This window comes from Glycine soja, chromosome 18 (assembly GCF_004193775.1).
Source record: "Glycine soja cultivar W05 chromosome 18, ASM419377v2, whole genome shotgun sequence".
NCBI lineage: Eukaryota > Viridiplantae > Streptophyta > Magnoliopsida > Fabales > Fabaceae > Glycine > Glycine soja.
In genome coordinates this window covers 630,796-653,765 of record NC_041019.1, presented here as the reverse complement: position 1 = coordinate 653,765, position 22,970 = coordinate 630,796, and the positions used below count along the sequence as shown (strand labels likewise).

Below are 22,970 nucleotides of genomic sequence, written 5' to 3'. Positions count from 1 at the left end.
ATATTAAGTTTCTGATAAAATAATAATCTTGTTTGGAGTCTTTGACATTTATTTTTAATCGCTGATAAATTAGTAAATTTTATATTTGTTCTCTGATAATTTTTTTCATTTGTTATTAGTTGATATTAAAACAAAATTTATTAATTTATTAAGAAACAAATACAAAATTTATTAATTTATTAGAGATAAAACAAAAATATTATTTTAGTTGAGAGTCAATCAAAAACAAAAAATTATTAAAAAAATAAATTCCAAAATTAGGTATTTATTAAGAATAAAAACATATTTAACCCAATAACAAAATATTGAACGGTATTCGACCCAAATTCGAAATGGCACGGTCATTTGTAGTCTCTCGCTTAGTCCCTGTAGCAAAAAGTAAATAGCACAAAGACCTGGTAGGCAAGAGCACACAGGAATTGTTCAAATCAGGACAGCTCGGTGTGGCTACTACCATGGAAGGTCAGAGAAACTGAGCATGGGCCAGTTTATGTGTCTTACCCTTGGAAGCAGAGAGGTTGTTTTCATTGTTGGAACCTGTGACCATGTGACAATAAAAAATTGAACTACTTTTAAAAGAAAAAGAAAAGTATTCTTGAAAGACTCAATACAAAATTTTCTGTGTATTTCTATGACAGTGCACTCCCAGTATAGCAGGAAAACCCTCTGCATTTCTACTCTAGGATTCCCATCATAGTGCTGAACTTGTACGCCAGGAAATATTCTTGAAAGAATCAATACAAAATCATCCGTGTATTTGTTTATTTGAACCGTGTACTCCCAGTATAGCAGAAAAAACCCTCTGCATTTCCACTCTAGGATCCCCAGCAAATCCTGAACTTGTACGCCAGGCAATATGTTCATCAAGTCTAACTAAAATAGCCCCTTTGTTCGTCATGCTACACATATCCCACCAATTTGAAGTTGATGACCGAAATTCAACAACATCTACATAATTCTTCCAAGGTGATAATGCTGCTTTACTTCCTTTCTCAAGTCCTTCAACAGAATCAGTAGACCAAAAAATACAAACTTAGAGAGAAATTTCTTGTTCCTCAGCCACCTTGAATGCTTCACGAGCTATAGATGATAAGATTCCTCCACAGGTGCTATGATGAGAATGAACTCAACTTTATCTCCTGACACAAGATCAAGTGTAGAAACAGTCTCCTACAAAACATTCCTTACACTTTAACAACATACGAAGAAACTTAATGTTTTAAATCAGTAAAAATCCACAAGCTAAACCTGAAGAATTATAAAATGAAACCAGCAGTCCCAAATTTCAAAGGAGGAAAAACAACATTTTTTTTTAACTTTCAGAGTAGTAATTTTTAAATTAAAAAAAAAAAAAGTAAGAACCACTAGAAGGAAGACAAAAAAACTCTTTAATAGTTTAGCTTAACATGAATAATATGCATAAGATATATATAAACAGCGCCACAAACCTCACTTAATGGGTTTACTCTCACAAACATATGAGGCAGTCTTGATCCTGGTTGTGCTGAAGGGGTATAGTCCCTCCGATGCCCTGTTAGTACTTCTGGAGGACTTTCAACATCTTTACTCTCTGGCATAAGTGCTCCTTGTAGGTACCCAAGTTCAATAGCCGAGTTAGATAGGCACCCCCAAAGTGCTCATGCATCATAGTATCTATCTATCAAAATGATAAACGAAATGGCATATGATTATAAATAATTCTAATCATAAATTTGGCCCAACTAATATATAAACAAAAATTAGAATTGAAGAAACAGATAATGCTAAAGGAATATGAGAATGGTGATATATATATATATATATATATATATATATATATATATATATATATCAACAATACAAGATGTGGAAAATAAATTATTCACAATGATACCTAAAACCAAGATCCTCAGCAGGGAACTGAAGTTGAAGGCTTTTTCCTTCTTCAAATATATGTCTTAGCTTAGCCAACCTTGAGGATCCAAGAGGGTTACTTTCATTTAGGACAAATTCTGAAACCTGTGCACGACCTATACCAAAAATTCCATCCAAAGCTACCTTCTGCAATCCGGATGGTAAGATGGAACCAATCCCATTAACAAAAAATTGATGTACTGCAATTAAATGAGGAAAAGCAGTTAAGTTTTAGTTAGTTAGCAATGAAAGTGTTGTACATCATTGTTTGTAAGATTACCAGCTTGACGATGAAGAAAACAATAGAAAATCATTACATATGCTAATTTTGTGTACCTGTGTTTGCAACAGTTGGATCAAGACCAAGTGCAGCAGGAACAAACATGGCAGCTTTATAGTTTTCTAGACTTAATCGTGCATTGAATAAAGCAATCTGACAATAATAGAGAGAAATAAATGTCAATGAGGTTATCTAACATCAATATAAATATACATTAAAAAAATTTAACAGGAGATAAAAACACTACCGGTTTACGTTTGATTTCGTAGGTATTTAGCACTGAAGTTGGGGCAATACCCTTAATCACAGAAGCAATTTTCCAGGCAAGATTATGGGCATCCTGAATGCCAGTATTCATTCCTGCCATATCACATCAATATTTATGTCAAATTGCTTCATTTAAACTACATCAACCAAAAATAGCGAGTTTGAAGCTAAAGCTTGTCACTTTGGGGAGGATTGTACCAAACCATCACCCCCAGATCAATCTTGACTGATCTAAAACCCCATTTATGCTAGTGTACTTTTATTCAGTCACTTTGGAAATAATTTATAGAAATACTGTGCCATATATTTTTGAAGCAAACATTATAATAAACTACCCACATACTGACTTTAAACAAGTACTTATCATTTAGTTAATTCATCCTAAATACATGGATATGTCCAAAATCCTACTTGAAGCACCAATCTGACACTATAAACAATGGCCGCCATCTAACACTAGCATTCACTTGTGACTCTAGATATTTCCAGCAAGTTCATTGTTCAAAATCTTAATTAATTGCGAGATTCTGCCCTATTTTGCATAGATAAAAAGTAATATAATACAGATTATTTTTTACTTAAACAAGTAGACATCTAGGATTTGCAATAAAGATAGAGCAACTAACCAAATCCACCAGCAGGAGGAAATTGATGAGCAGCATCACCAGCAAGTAATATTCGGTTACCACTACATATAAAGTTCTCAGCAACTTCAGCATGCATAACCCATGGCTTTATATCAATTACATCTGCATCTCCAAACTCTTGACCAACAAGTTTGCTGATTAATTTCTCACATGCCTACTACAAATCAAATATTACATAAATGTATTATGCTTAATCACATCTACAGGAATGAATAAAATCATGCATGTTAGATTACTTTATATGCATAGTACAATATATTGTTGCCCTCTTACAAACTCTAAATTTTAACTTCCGCACAGATATTTTATCCAGTATATTATGACAAATTTTATTTAAAAAAAGGTATAAAGTATAAACAATCTTTTATAAATTAATAGTACCTTTGGACTGAAATCCTCAATTGTTTGCTGAGGTGGATAAAAGGGTATCTGCAATAATATAATTTGAATATTATATTTAATTCACAATAAATCAGTTTAAAACAATATGTTGACATTTTTACATTTACTATAAAGCTTACCATACCTGCAATACAAATTCCCCTTGCCTGAGATCATGAGCAACAAGGACCTCAATAGCTTCAGTATTGAAGATAAAAAAAAGCATACCAGGATTCTCCTTAAGCAAAAACTGTCCAAGGTCTTTGCTAAAGAAATGGACACTGACAAGTTTTTGCAAGTCCTTCTCACCTCTCATTTCTATTCCTACAAGCTTTCTTACAATACTTCCTGCACCATCTGTACCAATAAGGATGTTACAGTGAATGTTCTGTTCTACACGCTTCCCTTTAATGATAGAAGATGCAGTTACTGTTACAAATTCACTGCTGGCCTCAATGGAAACACACTCATGGCCCATCATTATTTTTTTGTCACAAGACTGTTCATTTCCTTCCAAGCTTTCAGGCGCACATATTTGGAAGCCTAGATTTTCAAGTCTCTTGAGTAGTAACATAGTTAGCTTGTACTGTGAGAAGTGTGCAACAGAGACTGGGCTGACAACATGCTCGAGATCTGATAACAAGTACCAGATATATGAATATTCTAAAACTCAATATTGGCCAAAATCGACAATATCATGCAGTCTATGTGATGATATACTGCATATTTTGAAGGCTATGTATAAATATTGTCAAAACTACACTTGAAATAGAAATCTTCCTACTGCTATCAGACTGGAAATTGGCTCTCATGAACTACGGAATAGCACCTTGAGGTTGTATGTGATCTACAGATCCAAGAATTGAACCAGAGAGGGAAGTACAATATATAAATTTCCTCCATAAATCTACTGGTGGTTGAGACCTTTGGATCTCTTCAACAAGGCCATCAATTTTGTGGAATATCTAAAATGGCACCACTGATTAAAATAAATCACAATGATTTTTTGGAAATAAAATCATTTATCAAAATATGTTTTTAACCTCCATGGATCGATTGTTGATGAAGTGTGCTTGTGGATATTTTGAAAATGCCTTGTTTCTCTCCAAAACTGTGCAATTAATGCCTATAATAAAACAAAAAAATACATATATCATGGGCAATATTCAACAGAAATGAAACCGTAGGAATAATTTGATGCTTTAAGAAGAAAAAATTACAAAGTGGGGCACATCATTAAGCACATTTTTAATAAATCTACAAAAGTAATATGACCTGCACATCAAAAAGATTGAAAGAAACTCAAATAAAATATTATTTGTTCAAACAATTTCTTATGCCAAGTATATAAACAACAACAACAACAAAGTCTTATCGCACTAGGTGAGAATATAAACAATGGAGAAGAAGAAGTTACTTTCCATAACCAAGTTATAAACTGAAAACATTATTCATATTACCACTGTTATAGCATTCTCAGATAAGCTACAACAAATTAACAAAGGAGACTCCACAGCTCATTTTAAAACATTATTCATATTATCAGTGTAATAGCATTCTCAGTGTTATAGCATTATCTTATTACAGATAATTCTTACAACAAATATACAAAGTATAAACAATGGAGAAATAGAAATTACTGTCATTCCAAACTGAAACCATGATTTTTCCTATCATATTTGTTGTACCACGCATGCATGACAAGAAAACTTCAGTAGGCAATGCTACTTGGAAATATATTAATATGAACACAAATTCCAAACACTTCAATGTCAGATCTACCACTATGGCATCCAAAACAAGCAGTTGGTATTAATCAATAGGAATGCTTTAACCTTTTAGAGTCAACCTAATTTTGTGAGAAGAATAGTGAGAACAAGACCCACAGGTCCTGGGCCAATGATCAGAACTGGATGCACCACATCATTGCCATTAAGAACTCCGTCCCTTGAGAAGCCTCTGCTTTGCATATGCTGAAGTGCGTATGCTCTATTTTGAGTTTTGTCCTTGAAGGGGTAACTATACCTTCTTATAAAACTTAGAAACCCCATGACACTAAAATTTAAAAGCCAAGAACAATTGTTCTCCAAGAACAAGAAGACTGGAGGCTAAAGAGTAATCTGTAAAAAAAGAGCAAACCAATCATGAACAAGCAAAAGCCAAAAACTTCGCAACCATCACAAGCTATCATAATTATAATCAGCACAACGATGATAAAGGAAACAGTTCATGTCATTATTTACCTCCCAGAGGGTGCTTGCAACAAGCAAAGGTCACTGAATTTAAAAAATAAAACAAAAATAAAACAGTTGGGCCCGATCTACTGCCACAGTTTCCAATAAAACATTCTCAACACAGTACTCAGGTGCATCAGCACGCACCGATCAGTTCATCCCTCCCAAACTGCTTTTTCTTGGAACAAAAGCCATCAGCTTATTCTAAGCGTACAGTTTCAAAAGTTGAGTATTTCAAAACTTCTCTATTTTAAAAAAATACCCTAAGTATAATGTTTTATTTACTTTACACTTGTTAACAATTTATTTTCTATTAATTTTTTAGGGTAAACCAATGATAATGAGAGTTAAATCTAAGTTTTTATGTATCTATCCAATCCTACTACCATCACTGGTCCAATTTTTGTGAGTTCTTTTTAATTTTTTGTCTAATGCCTAATAAGCTACCCTCTTAATAAAAGAGGTTATACATATGTAATATTAATAAACGCACAAGATGTGCAAAGCAAGTACATAGAAATCTTCATGCCCGAGGCTGTAAACACAAAACTATCAAACCATTTATCTTCTCCCCAATGGAAGCTAATTTCAAGTCCCTCCATCAAATTGACTCGTGTGAAAGCAATCCTCACTTACTCAAATCTTGTTAAGCCGAGTATTTTGGATAAGTACTCTCTCTCACATGTTCTACCTCCATTTAACAATTAAGGTATTATTATAAAGAGAAATATCCTTCACACACAATCTTCCATGCGCCTTAGGTGGACATTTTTTTTCCAACTTACCCAAGATATCTTCTCCCTCCTATCCTCAAAATCCCACTTGAATCTCCTTTTTGTAATCTAACCAAGATCCTAAAAATACCTTTTCAGAATTCTAATTCTAAAGAAAGATAAAAAGTATAAATATAGAGAAGTAAGTATCTGAGTTAATTAAATAGATTATTCCGGCAAACTAGATATGATTGGATGTTCTGTTATCATTATTTAAAATATTTTTAACTTATACTTTCAAAATTTTCGTTAAGTCAAATAATTAATGTAGTGGATACAAAATTTACTCTTTTTTTATAACAACTTCAATTACAAATAAAGTGCATTTGCATTTGCGCAATCAATATTTAAAAATAACTTTGCATCATAATATAATTTATTTATTATAAATATAAAATTTATATATTTAAAAATACTTATTTTTATAAATTTTGATTACACAATTTATATATTAAAAAATATTTGTTTATTATAAATTTTAATTACATAAAATAAAGTATATTTACTTTATAAATTTTAATTATATAAATTGAATATTAATCCTGTAAATTTTACATAATTATTTTAAATATCTTTTGTTATTTACTAAAATTTATAGGAATTACAAAATTTTATGATAACTTCTACTTAGAATTTTATTATTTTTAATAATCTATCTATCTATAATATATAAACAAGGCCTTAACACCCAGCGCAATGACCACGTATTAGTCCATTTCGGCCCCCAAATTTCCGCCCAAAAACATCGCTATCAACGTGTATTAATCGTTTTGTGCACTTCCATTTATTGTTTTTGTCATTTTGTAATTAAATGTGACACCATTATGAATGCACCAATTTTGTTCCCAAGACGTTTGCATTTTCCAAATACGTTTGCATTTTTAATTTGTTGAGTGAACTCAAAGGTTTTCGTGATACACTCGCATTTGCATTCTCTCCATCTTTCATTTTCGTTCCTCTCCATATTCCGTTTTAGTTCCATTTTCGTTTTGGTTCCATTTTTGTTGGCTGGAACAACAACGATATCGTATTTGCGTTCCTCTCCAGATTTGCATTTCTATACCGTGTTCTTGGTGGAAGAACACACTAAAACTGCAATTTTTAACACCAAAATTATGATTTTTATCTCAAATTCCATGACAACGATATCGTATTTGCATTCCTCTTCAGGTTTGCATTTCTATACCGTGTTCTTGGTGGAAAAACACACTAAAGATGCGATTTCTATCTCAAAACTCTATGAGTACAAGTTCGTTTTCTTTGTGACATCTCACAATACAAAAATTTATTTTTTTTTATTTTGTTTTCTGACTTCTCACAATACAATTGCTATTGTATGCATAGAAGGTGGAAGAAGACACTAAAGCTACGATTTTTATCTCCAAAAAGCTTCGATTTTTATCTCATTTTCATCTCAAACAAGTTTGTTTTCTTTGTTTCTCTGTTTACAGGTTCATTTTCTTCGTTTCTTTGTTTCTCACGATACAAAAGCTTAAATTGTTTTGTGTTCCTCAGCCTTCTCTGACATCCTCATTCTTTCCTATATGCACCTTTTTATGCCTTTATTTTATTTTCTAACTTCTCACAATACAAAAGCTTTATTTTTTTTCTAACTTCTCACAATACAATCGTTATTATATGCAGAGAAGGTGGAAGAAGACATTAAAGCTGCGATTTTTATTTCCAAAAAGCTTTGATTTTTATCTCATTTTTATCTCAAACAAGTTTGTTTTCTTTGTTTCTCTGTTTAGATGTTCGTTTTCTTTGTTTCTTTGTTTCTCACAATACAAAAGCTTAGATTTTTTTGTGTTCCTCAACCTTTTCCAACGTCCTCATTCTTTCCACTTACTTTTTAGTGGCCTTTTCTCAGTTACCATCTGTAATGTTGCAATAGTCATTAGTGACGATGGTGTTTGATCTGGGTTTAGTATTGTGTTTGATGGTGTTAGGCAAGATTGAAGAGGCTTCGATTCTGGCATATATTTTTTTTTATAAATTTGTAATGTTGTATGAATAAAAAAAAGGAACTTTTTTTTTTATTCCTGGGTTTTGTCGATACAAAATATTTAATTTTTTTCCTCAACCTTACTTGACTGTGGTTAAGTATTGTTCTTCCTTTGCATTTCGTGTTTCTTTTGTTCTGCCTTTGTTTTATTTTGTTAGTTCTCGCAGTGAAAAAAATTTAATTTTTTGGTGTTCCTGAACCATGTTGACCTTTTTGGTGTTCCTGAACAACATTCTTCACCATGTTTTAAAATTGTTTGAGTACATTCAAATTCGTATCATAAATTTGTTCAATACAACAATGAGTAGTGCTTCATTTTCTCTGTAAGAGAAAGCTTCGTTTTCTTTGCCCTGGCGATGCTGACGTGGACGCGTCAGGGCTTACGTGTCACAATGTCAAGGGCCCTCATTTTCGCCTAAAAACGTTACTGTCAACCTGCCTTTATTATTTTTATTAATTAATATTAATGAATTTTATCGTGCATTTAATACTTATTGTCTTTTGCGTTGCTTTTGCTTGGTTACTATGTGTTTATTAATTTATTTCCATTGTAAATGTAAATATGTAATAATTAATTATTTGTATTATGTTCTCAAAACGTTTGCCTTTCCAATGTGCTTTTCTTTCATGGTGCTTTTAGTCGTCATTATAATAAATTAATTATTTTAAAATTTAAATGTTAACATAAGATTAATGTTTCAAACGAAAAATAAAAAAATAATTAATAAATATAATTTAAATATATAAAAGATTAAAATTAAACTTTTAAAATTTAATTTATTCAAATAAAACAAATAATTAAATTGATAAAAAATTACACTAAACCTTTATCTATCTTTGTGTTTTATGCGCTTCGTTTTGCCATGAATGTACGCTTCCAAGAAACACAAATGCAGCTTCGATGAGACTGAAGTGAATGGTGCGTCAGCTTTTACTTATTTACTTATTTATATATTTTATTAATTAATAATAATAATAATTATTAATAATTTCCATTGTATAGAAATGATGATGTGACAGCTGCACCCACATCGATAAGTTTCTTCTGTTGATTTGATGGTATGCAAGCAAATTATTAAGTCAAAAGCTCATATGGGATAAAATTATTAATTATTATATTATTATTTCCATTGTATAGAAAAGATGATTTTATTTCCATTTGATGGTGCGACTCATATGGGATAAAATATTATTAGACAACTTATTTATTGAGGGACTATGATTCATACCCAACACAACAAAGAGTGATAATGCACTGTATATGACATTTTTTGTAGCCTTCCTTATCTTAATCTACTAAGCATGATCCCAAATGACCACTCGGAATATGAATGATGAATATGCCAGTAAACGTGTTACTTCGTATGGACCAAGACAAGTTGTATGTGATATGACATGTCATTTGTTAACTACTTCTATATTTTGTACGTGAGGGGTTATGATTACAAAAATGATAGATTACAAAAATGGTATAAACAAGTAGATTACAAAAATGGTATAAACAAGCAAGTTACAGTGCTATTGATAAAATTCCTATGGTTTACATCTATTTCATAATGAAATTTAACACTATTGATAAAAAAAAAGTGAATGTTTATACCAAGAATGAATATGTCTCTTTCTGATTTTCCATGACCATTCAAACTAATTAGAAAATATTTTTCATTCACTACTTCATTTGCAATGACCATTAACAACTCTACGGAACAGACCTTGGCACATGTATGATTTTATTACATCACTCACACCAAAGCATATTTATATAAATTTACCACTTTTTAGGTTAGTATTGTTGTATATAGTAGCAACGTCCCGCTTGAGATTTTTAAATGTTCACTACTCTTATCTATATATGCAATCAATTCATTCATTTTTGTTCATCGTGCAATCTCTCATTCACTACAACAACAAGCTACTAACGATAATTACAACAATACCACCATCCAAAACGATCCACAATTGGATGAGGTTAGTTTCAAATTCATATTTTATTTAATGTATTTTTTCTGCCAATATTTAAATATTATTATCATCCAAATAAACTAAATTTTCATCAATTTCATAATGAATTTGAACACTATTGATAAAAAAAAGTGTATGTTTATACCAAGAAGGAATATGTCTTCTTCGTATTCTCCATGACCATTCAAACTAATTGGAAGACAATTTTCATTCACGACTTCATTTGGAATGACCATTAACAACTCTACGGGATAGATCTTGACACATGTACGATTGTATTACATCACTACCACTAAAGCATATTCATATAAATTTACCACTTTTTAGGTTAGTATTGTTGTATAAAGTAGCAACGTCCCGCTTGAGATTTTTAAATGTTCACTACTCTTATCTATATATGCAATCAATTCATTCATTTTTGTTAATTGTGTAATCTCTTATTCACTACAACAAGTTACTAACAATAATCATTACAATATCACCATCCAAAATGATTTATAATTGGATGAGATTAGTTTCAAATTCATATTTTATTTAATGTATTTTTTTTCTACTAATACTTAAATATTATTATTATCCAAATAAATAAAATTATATAAATGTATACATGTACTAATAATTTATATTTATAAAATTTTAAATATTTGTATGAGTTCGTGCATGTCAATTGATTACTCTCTTGTTAAATAAAAAAAAGTGTCTAGATTACTTCTCTTTTCCATGTTTACTCCTTTTTGGACCGGAGTATCCTGTCTCCTTTTTCACATATATCGTTCCTTATTCATTCTGCTTCACCATCGACACTTTTCGCTCAGGCTCAACCATATCAATTCCACGGTCTCTCTCTCTCTCCTTAAATATCTAGGTTTCGATTCTCTTCCTGCATTTGCATTCAAACTTTAGATGCACAGTAGCGCAATAACAGAGCCTCTGTTAATCATTTTCAAGCTTCCATTTATAGCTTGAGTTGGAATTGCCATCCGATCTGACTTCGTTTCGCAGGGTTTGTACTTGATTATTGCACAATTTTGTTCTTCGATTAAGAAATTTGGTAGGATTCGTTGTTTCATGCGGTTAGGGTTCTAGAAACGAAAATTTTCATTTGTTGCTAAGGGGATTAGGGCTTTCTGTGGAATTTAGGGTTACAAGTATATCTATGGCGGCTGGTAGACATGGAGGTTATCGTGACAACGAGTTTAGGGACCGTGAGTCCAATTTTGATGTTTCAAGGCGGGTTTTTAATAATAATTCTAGACAAGAGTATGATAGTATGACGAATGGTAGCCGCGATGTTGTGAGGGTTGGGAGCAAGGATGCAAGAGATAGGATTAGACTGAGGCAGAAAGATATTAGGGAGAGGGAAGCTCCAAATGGTAGCTATTTGAGTAAGAGTGACTCTGGCGGTAGCGGCGGTTGTAGTTGTGGATTTGGTCCCAGAAGATGTGGGTTTTCTGTTAAGACTATGGATAGAGAGCCGGGTGAGCTTTCTAGTGAGAGTGGGTCCGATGATGATGGTATTGAATCAGGATCACAGGAAAAATACTGTGAGGTTGCAACAAGTGAAGGAAACTGTGCACGATCTCCGCTAGAGAGGAAAAGAAAATTTTCTCCAATAGTATGGGATCAGGATGACAACGAAGTCAATAATTTATCCAAACTCAGGGTTGTCACAGCAGTGACTACTCTGCCTCCACTTCCAAGAGTCCATCTGTCACCTAATGTTCCGGATAGAGGAGTTGAAACTCATCCTGTCAAACACACAGAGGCTGAGATTCTTGAGTTACCAACTGTAACTAATCCTCCTTTGCTGTCTGAGTCAGATCAGGATGCTGAGTCTGAGTCTCCTGTTGGTTTGCATTCATTGTTGCCAGATCAGGAAGCCAAGCGACCTGAAGGTGAAGATTATATTCCAACTCATAACATATCATCTTCAAGATGGGCTGCTGGAGATAACTCTCCTGGTGATGAAGGTGAAATAAATGATGACAAGGAAATCCTTAAGAGGAGGAAGCTATCTCCTGAGCTGGGTATGAGAGTAAGAAACAGGATGTCAAGACTAGAGGAATCTAACATAGAAGATTTTGTAGGAGCTAGAGCCAAATCATCTGAATCTGAAGAAAGAGGTAGCCATGGGAGATTATCCAGTGGAGATTATTGTCCTGGTAACATGTCAAGGAAGGATGATTATATGGAGATTGATGGTCAAGGTAGCAGAAGTGAAGCTAGTGGTTATCATTCAGATACAGATTTGGAAGATGATAGCAGAGAAACTTCTGAACCTCCGGTTCCACCACAAAGAGTTGCCAACATGCTTCAGGGTTGTAGAAGTGTTGATGAGTTTGAGAGACTGAACAAGATAGATGAAGGAACATATGGTGTCGTGTTTAGGGCCAAAGATAAGAAGACTGATGAAATTGTGGCATTGAAAAAGGTGAAGATGGAGAAGGAAAAAGAAGGTTTTCCACTGACTTCTCTCAGGGAAATAAACATTCTTCTTTCCTTTCACCACCCATCCATAGTTGATGTTAAAGAAGTAGTGGTAGGAAGTAACCTTGATAGTATTTTCATGGTTATGGAATACATGGAACATGATCTTAAAGGACTAATGGAGGCAATGAAGCAGCCCTTTAGCCAGAGTGAAGTAAAGTGCTTAATGCTCCAGCTTTTAGAAGGTGTGAAGTATCTTCATGGCAACTGGGTGCTTCATAGGGATTTGAAGACTTCTAACCTGCTTCTGAATAATAGGGGTGAGTTAAAAATTTGTGATTTTGGATTGGCTCGTCAATATGGGAGCCCATTGAAACCATATACACACCTGGTGGTTACTCTTTGGTACAGGTGAGTCATTTGGTCAGACATGCCATTTTTTTCTGTTTATTCATGTCACTGGTTAATTTGTATGATATTCCTCATTATAGTTCAATTTTATTGTTGTGAAGTTAAAAACTATGTTGTCATGTGGTCTTCCATTTCCGTAGAACTTAATCTTAATTTGATAATATTCTTCAAGAATTTTTTTTGCAGTATAATTATCTTGTATTTTGACCGTTAATATTTATATATTCTTGCATCCTTTTCTAAACATTCACTCAGAAGTCTGTCATTTCATTGTGATGCTACTTTTATTAGTGGCATTTGACTTTATTTTACTATGTATTTTAGAATGTCTCAGACATCATTCCCTTGCAATGGAAGAGATCATTTAGTTAATAATGGTTATCTATTTGTTTTTCAGGGCTCCTGAACTTCTTCTCGGGACAAAACAGTATTCAACAGCCATTGACATGTGGTCTCTGGGTTGTATAATGGCTGAGCTATTGTCCAAGGAACCACTGTTTAATGGGAGGACTGAATTTGAACAACTTGACAAGGTATGCATTAACACCATTTTAGACTTGTAGTGGATAAGTTCTTGCTCTCACTTTGGTCTTTCAACATTTCGTGCCTCTTCAAGTGGCGTAGGCCTATTAACATTTATTAATTTACTTGCAGATTTTCAGAATTCTTGGCACACCAAATGAAACAATTTGGCCTGGGTTCTCAGAATTACCCCGAGTCAAGGTTAATTTTGTCAAGAATAAGTAAGTATTTATAATTTCCTTTATTTAAGAATTTTACTGTTTAGTTCCTCTGTTCTTATTTTTTGTCACTGTTTTCCCAGGCTTTCAACTCTGGGTGGTTCTGGTCTGGCTATCTGGCCTCTCTTGGTTACTTCTACTCAACTTTTTCTAGTTTATATTAATTACCAGAATGTTCCTTTCAGGTATAATCTCCTGCACAAAAAATTTCCTGCAACATCAGTCACCGGATCACCAGTTCTTTCTGATTCTGGATTTGATTTGTTGAACAAGCTTCTAACTTATGACCCTGTAAAGGTAAATAATTCATACCACTTGATTTAATTTAGTAAATAGTAATTGGTTTCAGTGTTTATTAAGAATATGAGCTGTTATCATTAATATACACAGCGGATCACGGCTGAAGAAGCTCTAAACCATGAGTGGTTTCGTGAAGTTCCCCTTCCGAAGTCTAAAGAATTTATGCCTACATTCCCTGCTCAACATGCTCAGGACAGGTGACCAAATAAGATTTTGCCTATGGTAAATTGTTTTTTAATTTTACTTGTTCATTTGACGCTCTATAATTATGTAAATAGGCGAATGAGGAAAATATTAAAGAGTCCAGATCCATTAGCAAAGCAACACTGGAAGGAGATGCAGCAGGGTGAATCAGGGACTGGTGGTATTTTTGGTTAAGAATGGTGCAATTTAATTTTTGGTTCACAATAATCATTCTAACATGGTCTGCTCAATGGTTGCACACTTGAGGTGAGAGTAAGCGCCAAATGGACATTGCTTATTTTGATTGTTAGACAATCACTTGTGCGATTTTTTTATCTGGCATTTCTTGTTGGTTTGTGTCGAGAAATGTATTCTTTAATTCCTTGGAGCCATATCTATTTCAGGTTAACCTCTTTATGCTTTATCATTATATTGAAATGCACATAGGGCACAGCTTGCGCATAAAGTGTGGCATATTTGCCTTCTGAAAATAGTAATAGTCAGTATCTGCTGAAAGTTGTATATGTAACATTTTCATTTTGACTGTAATCAATTTAAACTGGTTTTGAGTATTAAAGCAACATGTATTTTCTCATAGTTATGAGTTCTTTTGCTTTTTTAATGTTCATATCATGTTTGCAAGAGACAGTTGTCACATGAAGTGGAAGAGTGCATTCTGTCCATTTAGTTGAAGAAAATGACAGTAACTTTTTAATTCCAAGGTAATGCATTTCTTTGATATCTTGGATATTAAGGAATGATGATTATATTTGCCAGTCTGAGAGATGATGTCTATAAGCCAGTGTCACTCTGTAACATGGTCTGATGTTTAACGTGTATACAAATGGCTATTGCTTCAAGGAACCTATTCTTTTTTTTATGCAAAATTAATTGTTTAACTGTAATTTATTTATTTGCAGTAATTACTGTATGTTGAAGTTTCTTACATATAAATCTAACTGGAATTAATGATTTTGGAAGAATGTCATGAATTCTTTCGGTTAAAAATTAGTACCATTCAAGAAGGTTAGTACTTGAGTGCAGGTTTCTTTGTTCATAAGTTGCCTTCTGGTTGGAGCTTCAAATTGTGACCAGTGAATCATCAATATATATGGGAATGAGAATTTTTTTTTTCTTTATACCTAATGTTCTGAAAAATTTTCAATCTTTCATAGAATTTTGTATTTGAAACAATTTTTGCACCTTTATTTTGTTATTCCTTTCTCATGAAAAGAAATGTGCAATATCAGCCTGTTAATCTCTAAGTGTATTGTAGTACTGAAGAGTATTAACTAATACTGAAATGCAAATTAAATAAAAAAAGCTAAACTTATTATCATATCTATGCATCATGTAAGGGTTAAAGTTTTCACAAGTCCAAGAATTCTTTTATGACATTGATGTGCAAATGTCACTGCAGTATCAAAGCTAGCAGGTTGAGGATGTTACCTGTATACCTGGAATATATGGAACTTTGTTCCATCAGGCTCTCTAGAGGTACCATGCAAACCTTGGTCTGTTATAACTTGTGATTATATTATATTTATTATACATTTCTGAAGTTCTTTTTAAGATCATAAACATTTATTTATTTTTTCTGTGCATGTTCTAGTAATCCCTTGTGTAGTTTTATTCATATTTTCTAGAATAATAGTGAAGGATATTGATGGATTTGCAGTTTAGTGCTGGCTAAAATGTGTAGATAAATTGATGTTCAATTGTATGATTCGGTAGTAACTCTTAGAAAAAGCAACTTTATTAAAAGGGTTATCCAGGATGTTGGCTATGAAGTTTTGCCTGAGCTAATTGGGAGAGAATTGATCTCAGTCTGGATTTTAAATGTAATAGTTTGGTATCTTGGGCAATGTACAAGTTGTTTGTTTGTTAAATTTTGAGTTAATAATAAAAGATAAAAATGTTTAAAAAATTATGATTTATGTAAGTATTTTCATCCAAAGTTTTTATTTTCAGTGATCAAATTAATCACACATTGAAAGCTACATTAATTATTACACTATTTAATAACTTTTTTTTATTGGATAATGTTATCTCAAATACTGTTAGATTAAAAAGTTTTATCGTATAGATCATGTTTACAAAATTATATTAATATAAAGTTGTTTGATATTTCAATTTCAGTAAAATTTGACATAAACAACCGAAATAATAATAATACTATATAATTATAATTTAACGGTTAAAAACTAATATACTTAGCTATGTGAATGTGATTTATATAAAATTGAACTGTGTAAAATTTGACTTCATGTTTTAAACATAAATAATAAAATTTAATGGGTGTAGTTTAGTTTACAACACATTGAACTTGTGGGAGAAAATATGGATTCAATTCCTATAGAATATATTGTTGGATAGGGATGATGAACCTTAAGTGGAACTAAACTTTGAACTAAATGATTAATGTTAATAAAAAAACATAAATCTTAAAATCCAATTGGCGCCTCTAGACTGCAGCTTGCACTTGAGGTTGAAATGTGGCCAATGTTATTTTCACCCTCTTTTTTTTTTCACAACTTTTTTTATTTTGTTTTTGTTTTTACAGAAATACCATGTTTCACATTATAGATTGACACTTTCCCGTGTAAATGAACTACACAAAGAAAATAACTTTCCGTTATTTCTGTTTTTGAAATACTAGTTATCTTTTTTAAAAAAAAATCAGTATTTAATTAGTGATATAAATTATTATTATTTAATTAGGTTTGAATTAATTATGATGTAATTTATTCTTTTTCCGTTGTGTACAAAAACTGGTTTCTTTATGTAGGTTCGGGTCTTTTTTTTTTTCTTCTTTTTCCTGAACCGGTTTTTTACACCCATTGATTTCCTTTGCGTAGTTCATTGACATGGGGTGGGGTGTCAATCTATATGGTATAATATATAATGGATGCAAATCCAGTGGGATGTTAAGGTTACCCCACGCGTGTGTGGCTAATGCGCACACACTTCATTTTTCCTTGGAGTACATTAACAATGAATACCAAAATATTTAAGACCAAAAATCTAATCACTTTTTTTTTTCTTTTAATTCAATTTAGGGATAAGATAGTAAATTACTATTTAAAATTTTCAAAAAATTAAAATGTCTCTCTATCACACGTTTTTCTTTCCTATCTCTTTCAGTTACACTTCCAACCCAGATTTGATGACCAAGCAAAGCAATTGCCCATTAATTGTGTTGGGCAAATGCAGAAACCAAATGAGAGATGTTAATATTCAAACTTAGCTTCTTCCTTCTAAATAAACAGCTATGAAAGACAACATAACATAATAAAGAAAGCAAGCAGATACATACACGAGAACCCCCAAACTTACTGCAAATTGCTGAACCTGCGAGAAGTCCTGAGCTCAAAGTTCCCAACAGACAAGGGTTCATCCCTCAAAAAGTAACTGCCTAATCTTTTTGAAGCCTAAGCAATCGGATGGATGCCCAAGAATGATTTCCTCTCTATAAAAATGTTTTCCAAAATAACCCGGCGTCCAAGAAAAATTATCGTACACCAAATCAAGTGCAGTGGCAAAAGGCAATCTTTAGAAATTTGACTGACTGATTCAACCAAATTGAATTAAATAACTTGTATTTTCCTTTTATTTCTCTTTTTGCATTATCAAACATTGAAAAAAAAGACTACGCCAAATGGATTTTTCAAAATTTTGATTTTCAAAAGCATAACTATTCGAAAAAGTTGCAGTGATTTTTTTTAAAAAAGAAATAATTATTCATTTGGTTCTTTACCTTTTAATCTTTACACTTAAAAATCATCCATTTGTAAAAGTATTTTAGATCCTTTTTGATCATGACATCAACAAATTACAAAGATTAAAATGTCAAGTTTGTGTAAGCGTCAAGATCAAAAGGGATTGAAAGTGTTTGCGTAACGACTAAAATGACAAGTATAGAAAGGAAAAGGTAAAGTTAGGACAACCCTAAACCCTGAGATTAAATGAGCAATTTTTCCTAAAAGAATATTCCTTTCTTACTTGAAAAAGTTGAATATTTCTTTCTTGAACAATCTCTATTAAATTAATAACATATTTGCCTTCCAAAAAAAAATCTCTACTAAATTAATAAATAACTCCTATCTTACTTTTTAAATTTTTAAACTATTAAGCATTTTTTTAGTGAAAAGAAATAGTATTCCAGACACGCTCTAAAACTACAAGTCAGTGCAACAACTTAGAAAAAAAAATCTGCTGTTATTTTGTAGATTTACACACTTGTTGAAGAAGAGTCAAATGCTGTGAAAAAAAATTAATAGATTGGATAAGTGCTATACTGCCATCAGTTGGATTTCAGTCATAATTTTAGCTAGGGGTTTGTACATTGCTTGTAACCAAATATGGTGGTGGATGGCTCAAATTATGAAATAATTTTACATGGTGGATGGCTCAAATTATGAAATAATTTCAGTCATAATTTTAGCTAGGGGTTTATACTACGGCCTCGTATAAACTTGATACTGCTTTGTCCTTTGCTTCAGTAGCATACAATCACATTTATCCGTGTGTAGATCCTCTACAGTAATACCATACAATTTTACAGCAAAATCACCACAAACAAGCCGCAAAATAAGCTTAGTGATTGATAAACAAAATCTCGGGTTTAGTGATAGCAAAATTTAAATCCATTTTTTTTTAATTCCAATTCGTAACCCTGCAATGCAACCCATAGTAAACAGGGACAGAGAGCATTAAAACTATTTTAAAGCAAAAACTTATCGACAAACCATAACATTCATTTCGACTTTTTATATGTGATGTAAAGTTCTCACCGAATTACAACATATATTGCCGCATCTTCCACAGCGATGATGTTAAAAAACATCATTTTTGTTTTTTGTTTTTTATATGTCAGAGAGGAAAAGATAATATGACAGTAACATTGAACTTTACTTAATCGATATAGGCAGACATGTGGAATGTTGGGGGCATTCTTTTTGAGCTTTAATTTTAAGCGTGCTACCCACCCTTTAATGGCTGAAATAATGTTCAGGTAGCACCATAACTTTGAACTGCTAATGTTAAAAAATATCTGTCTGTGATCACTGATGATAAATAATGTTAATTTCAGCTGTTGAAAAAACATCAAATCCTGCACCTGTGAAGGCGGTGAGGTGATCATCGTAAAACTTTTAAATCCTCTGCTATGAAGTGAGGGCAGTTAGTATTTATTCTGATCTTTTATCTTAAAAATAAGAAGATATATTAGCTTGGTTTATTGCAGTTGCAATATTCATTTATTTATTTTTTTATTCTTCATACCATAAAGTTGATTTCATAACCGCAGGTATGATTACGTTGCATCTATACCTACTGTATACTACAATCCGAGGCTTAGAGTTAGACACCAAACAGTGGACATGCCCCTTATAAATTTATGTCTCTTGCATGATGCATCCTTCATATACTTATTGTTCATGCCTTGTGTCATAAGAAACTGCCATCCATGGCTTGTACCCAATTTGGTAACTTGGTAACGAAGAAGAATTGTAGAACTCGTGGACCCTTTCAAGAAATTTATTGTGGCAACCTAGAAGGCCCAAAGGTCGTAGAGGGTTTATTGGTGCTGGTATGCAAATTTTATCATTAAAGTATTAAAGTATTGTCTTACTAAGAACAAAGGTAACCAGAGTCAATTCAAAGAAAAATATTGTGTTCACAAGAGACCGGTCAACTGTCCATCCAAATATACTGATTCCTCCAGCATTTGTCTGCAGATACATCACTGCACATCCAAAGGCTTGTATAAGAAGGGAATTCATGTTTATCTAAAACATGCTTATAGTCTACATTCAATAGTTTCAATCAAGATAGATAAAAAAAGGTTTAACGATTATGCATTCACATTATAAAATAATTTTACATTGTTGACCAATTAAAAACAAGTTATTGTTTGTCTCAAAAATTGGCAAGCTGATAATTTAGCAAGTAACGTACAAGTAGTTTTGAATCATGCCAAAAGAAAAATCAGTTATCATTGTAAATCTCTACATGGTCAATGAATACAAAAAAAAAAATTTATGTATGAGCTGCAATTAAAGAATTAAATGAATCAATGCTTCTTCTAAGCAAGTCTTCCCATCACTAGTTAATAATCACGAGCTTGACATCAAAATTTCAACAGCACAAAGACTGAAGGTTGTATTACGTACCAAAGGCTTGTCTCTTGTTATGCGAGGACATATAAGAAGCTAACTGGGTATGTGAAGGCACACCAATGTAATCTGATGACTCTAGATCACTTTCTGAGTAATCCAAAAACATTGAGTTTAAATGTTTTGCAGCCTCCAAGCTCCCTGTACTAGCACAATATCTCAGTTTAGATGAATCAGAAGTGCATGTTACTAGCGCATGCCATCTGCTTGCAAGTGAAACAATGCCTTGAGCTCTATGTGAAATCTTTGTTGCTGCATGCAGAACAATAATAATTCCAACCACTTGAACAAGTGTGGAAACCTGAAACAATGTATCGAGAACAAAGATACATAAGTTGATACTTGAAAAAAGTTGAAAACAACAATGAAAAGCTCACTAAGGACTTAGAAACATTTTGAATGCAGGATAGCTTGATCAAAAGAAAAGTAATCAAGTCCTTCAATTTAAAAACACAAAGTCATAAACTGTATTGAACACAGAGAACTGAACTTACAGCAAAATCTCCACCACTTATGAAAGTCAGTGCTCCACCAAATCCAGTGACCTGTAATAGAGTCACAAATTGGCTAGCTGTGACAACCAAGAACTGTAGAAGCAAGTAAATTCTGAATCTATGGCTTATCTTGGACAGATGGAATCGCAACCGAATGTGCTCCTCCATAAAAACCAACACATCATTTTCCCTTTGCAAGAGTTTCCCGTAATCATCAAAGTGAATGAGTTGCAAACTGCAGACCAAGTGAAATAGAACACAGGCCGATAAAGAGATTGCACTCACATAAGTCCATGATACAATCAGAGCCAATAAAACAGCAATAGAGAGCCATAGAGACCCGTGTTCTACCAAGGAAAGGCGAGTGATTTCTCGGGCTGTCTTCAAAAGGAAACATGACAACACCCAAAGGATGATCAAGCGTAAAGACCCCTAAGAACAAAACAGCATTTTAGCAGTCTTCCAAATTCAAATGATGCTGAATCCCCCAACAAAACTAAAAATAGAACCCTCAACAACCTTAAAAAAGGTTACATTACCAAAATAAGCGTATATGTCACACCACACAAAACCCATATAATGGAGAAATTATTACATGGTCCAAGACACTTGTCTATAATTCTAATTCTATGTGACACAACCGATTTTCTTGATGTATCATGTGAAGATTGTTCAAGATCATAATGTTCTTGGACCATGTAATAATTTTTCCGCATAATTAAAGTTCATCAAACTCAAATTTGAAAGCAAAAATATCAAAATCTGAATCTAAATTATCACGGCCATCACCGAAATCTGTTTAACGTAATCATGGTGAAAGCATGGCATGTGAGCAGCGTGGCGGTCAACGAAGAGGAACCTGGTGAGGCCATACTTGCGAAGATTGTGAGAGAGGCAAATCAAGGACACGGAAGCTAGGCAAGTCTGAAATGCAACAATGCCAATTTCAAAACTTTTTATCTGATTCTTGTCCGTGTCATACACCTGAAGGGCCAGGAGTGGCACCACCACACCAACCGCCGCAAAAGTTGTCCAAGACACGGTGAAGCTCAACAATGAAGACTGGTTGAAGCCAAGTAGCGTGAGAAGTGCTTCTAAACGTGCAAGGACATCATCAAGGGGTGTTTGTGTTTCTTCATCATTGTTATTATTTTCTTGTGGTAGGTGTTGGTGGTCTTGGTTTGAGTTTGAAGTGAGGAAGGGAGTGTGAGTGGGAAGAGGTTGCTCTGTTTGTATGGCCATGACTTTCTTTATGAAATCTAAGGACCCAAAAAACGGCATCGTGTGAAAATTATCAATTTTCAGGGGAAAGTGGAACACCATCAAGCTGTTTTGACCTGTGGTATGGAAGAAAGTGGAATAGTGAAGCAACGCATTTTGCATTTGCCCGCAACCAGGCATGCCCTTTTACATAGAAGTTCGAGAGCTTAAGGAATAAGGAACAATTTCCTTCGCAAGTGGGGAACTAACAAATAACATGTTTGGGTTTGAGTCATTTTGGACGTAAAATCATTTACTAAAACCATGCCATTGGCCGGCCAACATGTCTATAATAGAAGGCTTTATTAGATTGTAGGGACACAATAATTTGTCGTGAATTCAAATACAAATTATAAAAAATATTTAAGTCATTTTCGCCCGACATAAAATAAAACTAAAAATAGTAACTTGATCTTATCTGATACAACCTGACAAGTAAACTTGCCCAGTGCAAATACCTAATGGGGACCCACAAACCTTGAACATAAATTATTTATAAAATAAAATATAGTATAGTCGTAGGATGCAATCATGCAA

General features: G+C 32.9%; 3 protein-coding genes across 12 annotated transcripts; 1 reads left to right on the top strand and 2 right to left on the bottom strand.

Moving 5' to 3' along the window:
- Nucleotides 1-1,448: 1,448 nt before the first annotated feature.
- Nucleotides 1,449-5,967, bottom strand: LOC114395890 (putative polyketide hydroxylase). The gene is made up of 10 exons (XM_028357758.1): nucleotides 5,712-5,967; nucleotides 5,304-5,588; nucleotides 4,512-4,594; nucleotides 3,614-4,433; nucleotides 3,469-3,516; nucleotides 3,067-3,241; nucleotides 2,421-2,533; nucleotides 2,230-2,326; nucleotides 1,874-2,093; nucleotides 1,449-1,657 (listed from the first exon to the last, which is right to left on the bottom strand). The coding sequence occupies exons 4-10, from the start codon at nucleotides 4,040-4,042 to the stop codon at nucleotides 1,654-1,656; spliced, it is 1,086 nt and encodes a 361-aa protein (XP_028213559.1). The 5' UTR covers nucleotides 4,043-4,433; nucleotides 4,512-4,594; nucleotides 5,304-5,588; nucleotides 5,712-5,967; the 3' UTR covers nucleotides 1,449-1,653.
- A 5,183-nt stretch (nucleotides 5,968-11,150) lies between these two features.
- LOC114397684 (cyclin-dependent kinase G-2-like) lies at nucleotides 11,151-20,360 on the top strand. 10 transcript variants are annotated; one of them, XR_003663381.1, is made up of 10 exons: nucleotides 11,151-13,280; nucleotides 13,678-13,813; nucleotides 13,935-14,023; nucleotides 14,206-14,317; nucleotides 14,411-14,517; nucleotides 14,599-14,770; nucleotides 15,153-15,225; nucleotides 15,924-16,000; nucleotides 19,596-19,688; nucleotides 19,812-20,360. XR_003663381.1 is itself a non-coding variant. In XM_028359857.1 (6 exons), the coding sequence occupies exons 1-6, from the start codon at nucleotides 11,599-11,601 to the stop codon at nucleotides 14,696-14,698; spliced, it is 2,226 nt and encodes a 741-aa protein (XP_028215658.1). In that variant the 5' UTR covers nucleotides 11,151-11,598; the 3' UTR covers nucleotides 14,699-16,392. The 10 variants fall into 10 exon arrangements, 2 of the variants coding, with proteins under 2 accessions (XP_028215658.1, XP_028215659.1); XR_003663377.1 differs by adding an exon at nucleotides 19,431-19,517 and having other exon boundaries at nucleotides 14,599-15,225; nucleotides 19,812-20,053; XR_003663382.1 differs by lacking the exon at nucleotides 15,153-15,225 and having other exon boundaries at nucleotides 19,812-20,198.
- Nucleotides 20,012-22,662, bottom strand: LOC114397686. The gene is made up of 4 exons (XM_028359859.1): nucleotides 21,963-22,662; nucleotides 21,174-21,605; nucleotides 20,677-20,980; nucleotides 20,012-20,249 (listed from the first exon to the last, which is right to left on the bottom strand). The coding sequence occupies exons 1-4, from the start codon at nucleotides 22,572-22,574 to the stop codon at nucleotides 20,119-20,121; spliced, it is 1,479 nt and encodes a 492-aa protein (XP_028215660.1). The 5' UTR covers nucleotides 22,575-22,662; the 3' UTR covers nucleotides 20,012-20,118.
- Between the last annotated feature and the right edge of the window lie 308 nt (nucleotides 22,663-22,970).

Bases quoted from the DNA above. Each gene is read 5' to 3' on its own strand.
- LOC114397686 (XM_028359859.1), bottom strand. From the start codon at position 22,574: ATGCCTGGTTGCGGGCAAATGCAAAATGCGTTGCTTCACTATTCCACT. The intron at 20,981-21,173 runs GTAAGTTCAGTT...ACATTGTTTCAG, and splicing joins TAAGTGGTGGAGATTTTGCT to GTTTCCACACTTGTTCAAGT. The intron at 20,250-20,676 runs GTACGTAATACA...TTGGATGTGCAG, and splicing joins TAACAAGAGACAAGCCTTTG to TGATGTATCTGCAGACAAAT.
- LOC114395890 (XM_028357758.1), bottom strand. From the start codon at position 4,042: ATGTTACTACTCAAGAGACTTGAAAATCTAGGCTTCCAAATATGTGCG. The intron at 3,517-3,613 runs GTATGGTAAGCT...ATATTATTGCAG, and splicing joins AAGGGGAATTTGTATTGCAG to ATACCCTTTTATCCACCTCA. The intron at 3,242-3,468 runs GTACTATTAATT...GATTTGTAGTAG, and splicing joins TTGAGGATTTCAGTCCAAAG to GCATGTGAGAAATTAATCAG.
- LOC114397684 (XM_028359857.1), top strand. From the start codon at position 11,599: ATGGCGGCTGGTAGACATGGAGGTTATCGTGACAACGAGTTTAGGGAC. The intron at 14,024-14,205 runs GTAAGTATTTAT...TGTTCCTTTCAG, and splicing joins GTTAATTTTGTCAAGAATAA to GTATAATCTCCTGCACAAAA. The intron at 14,518-14,598 runs GTGACCAAATAA...TTATGTAAATAG, and splicing joins GCTCAACATGCTCAGGACAG to GCGAATGAGGAAAATATTAA.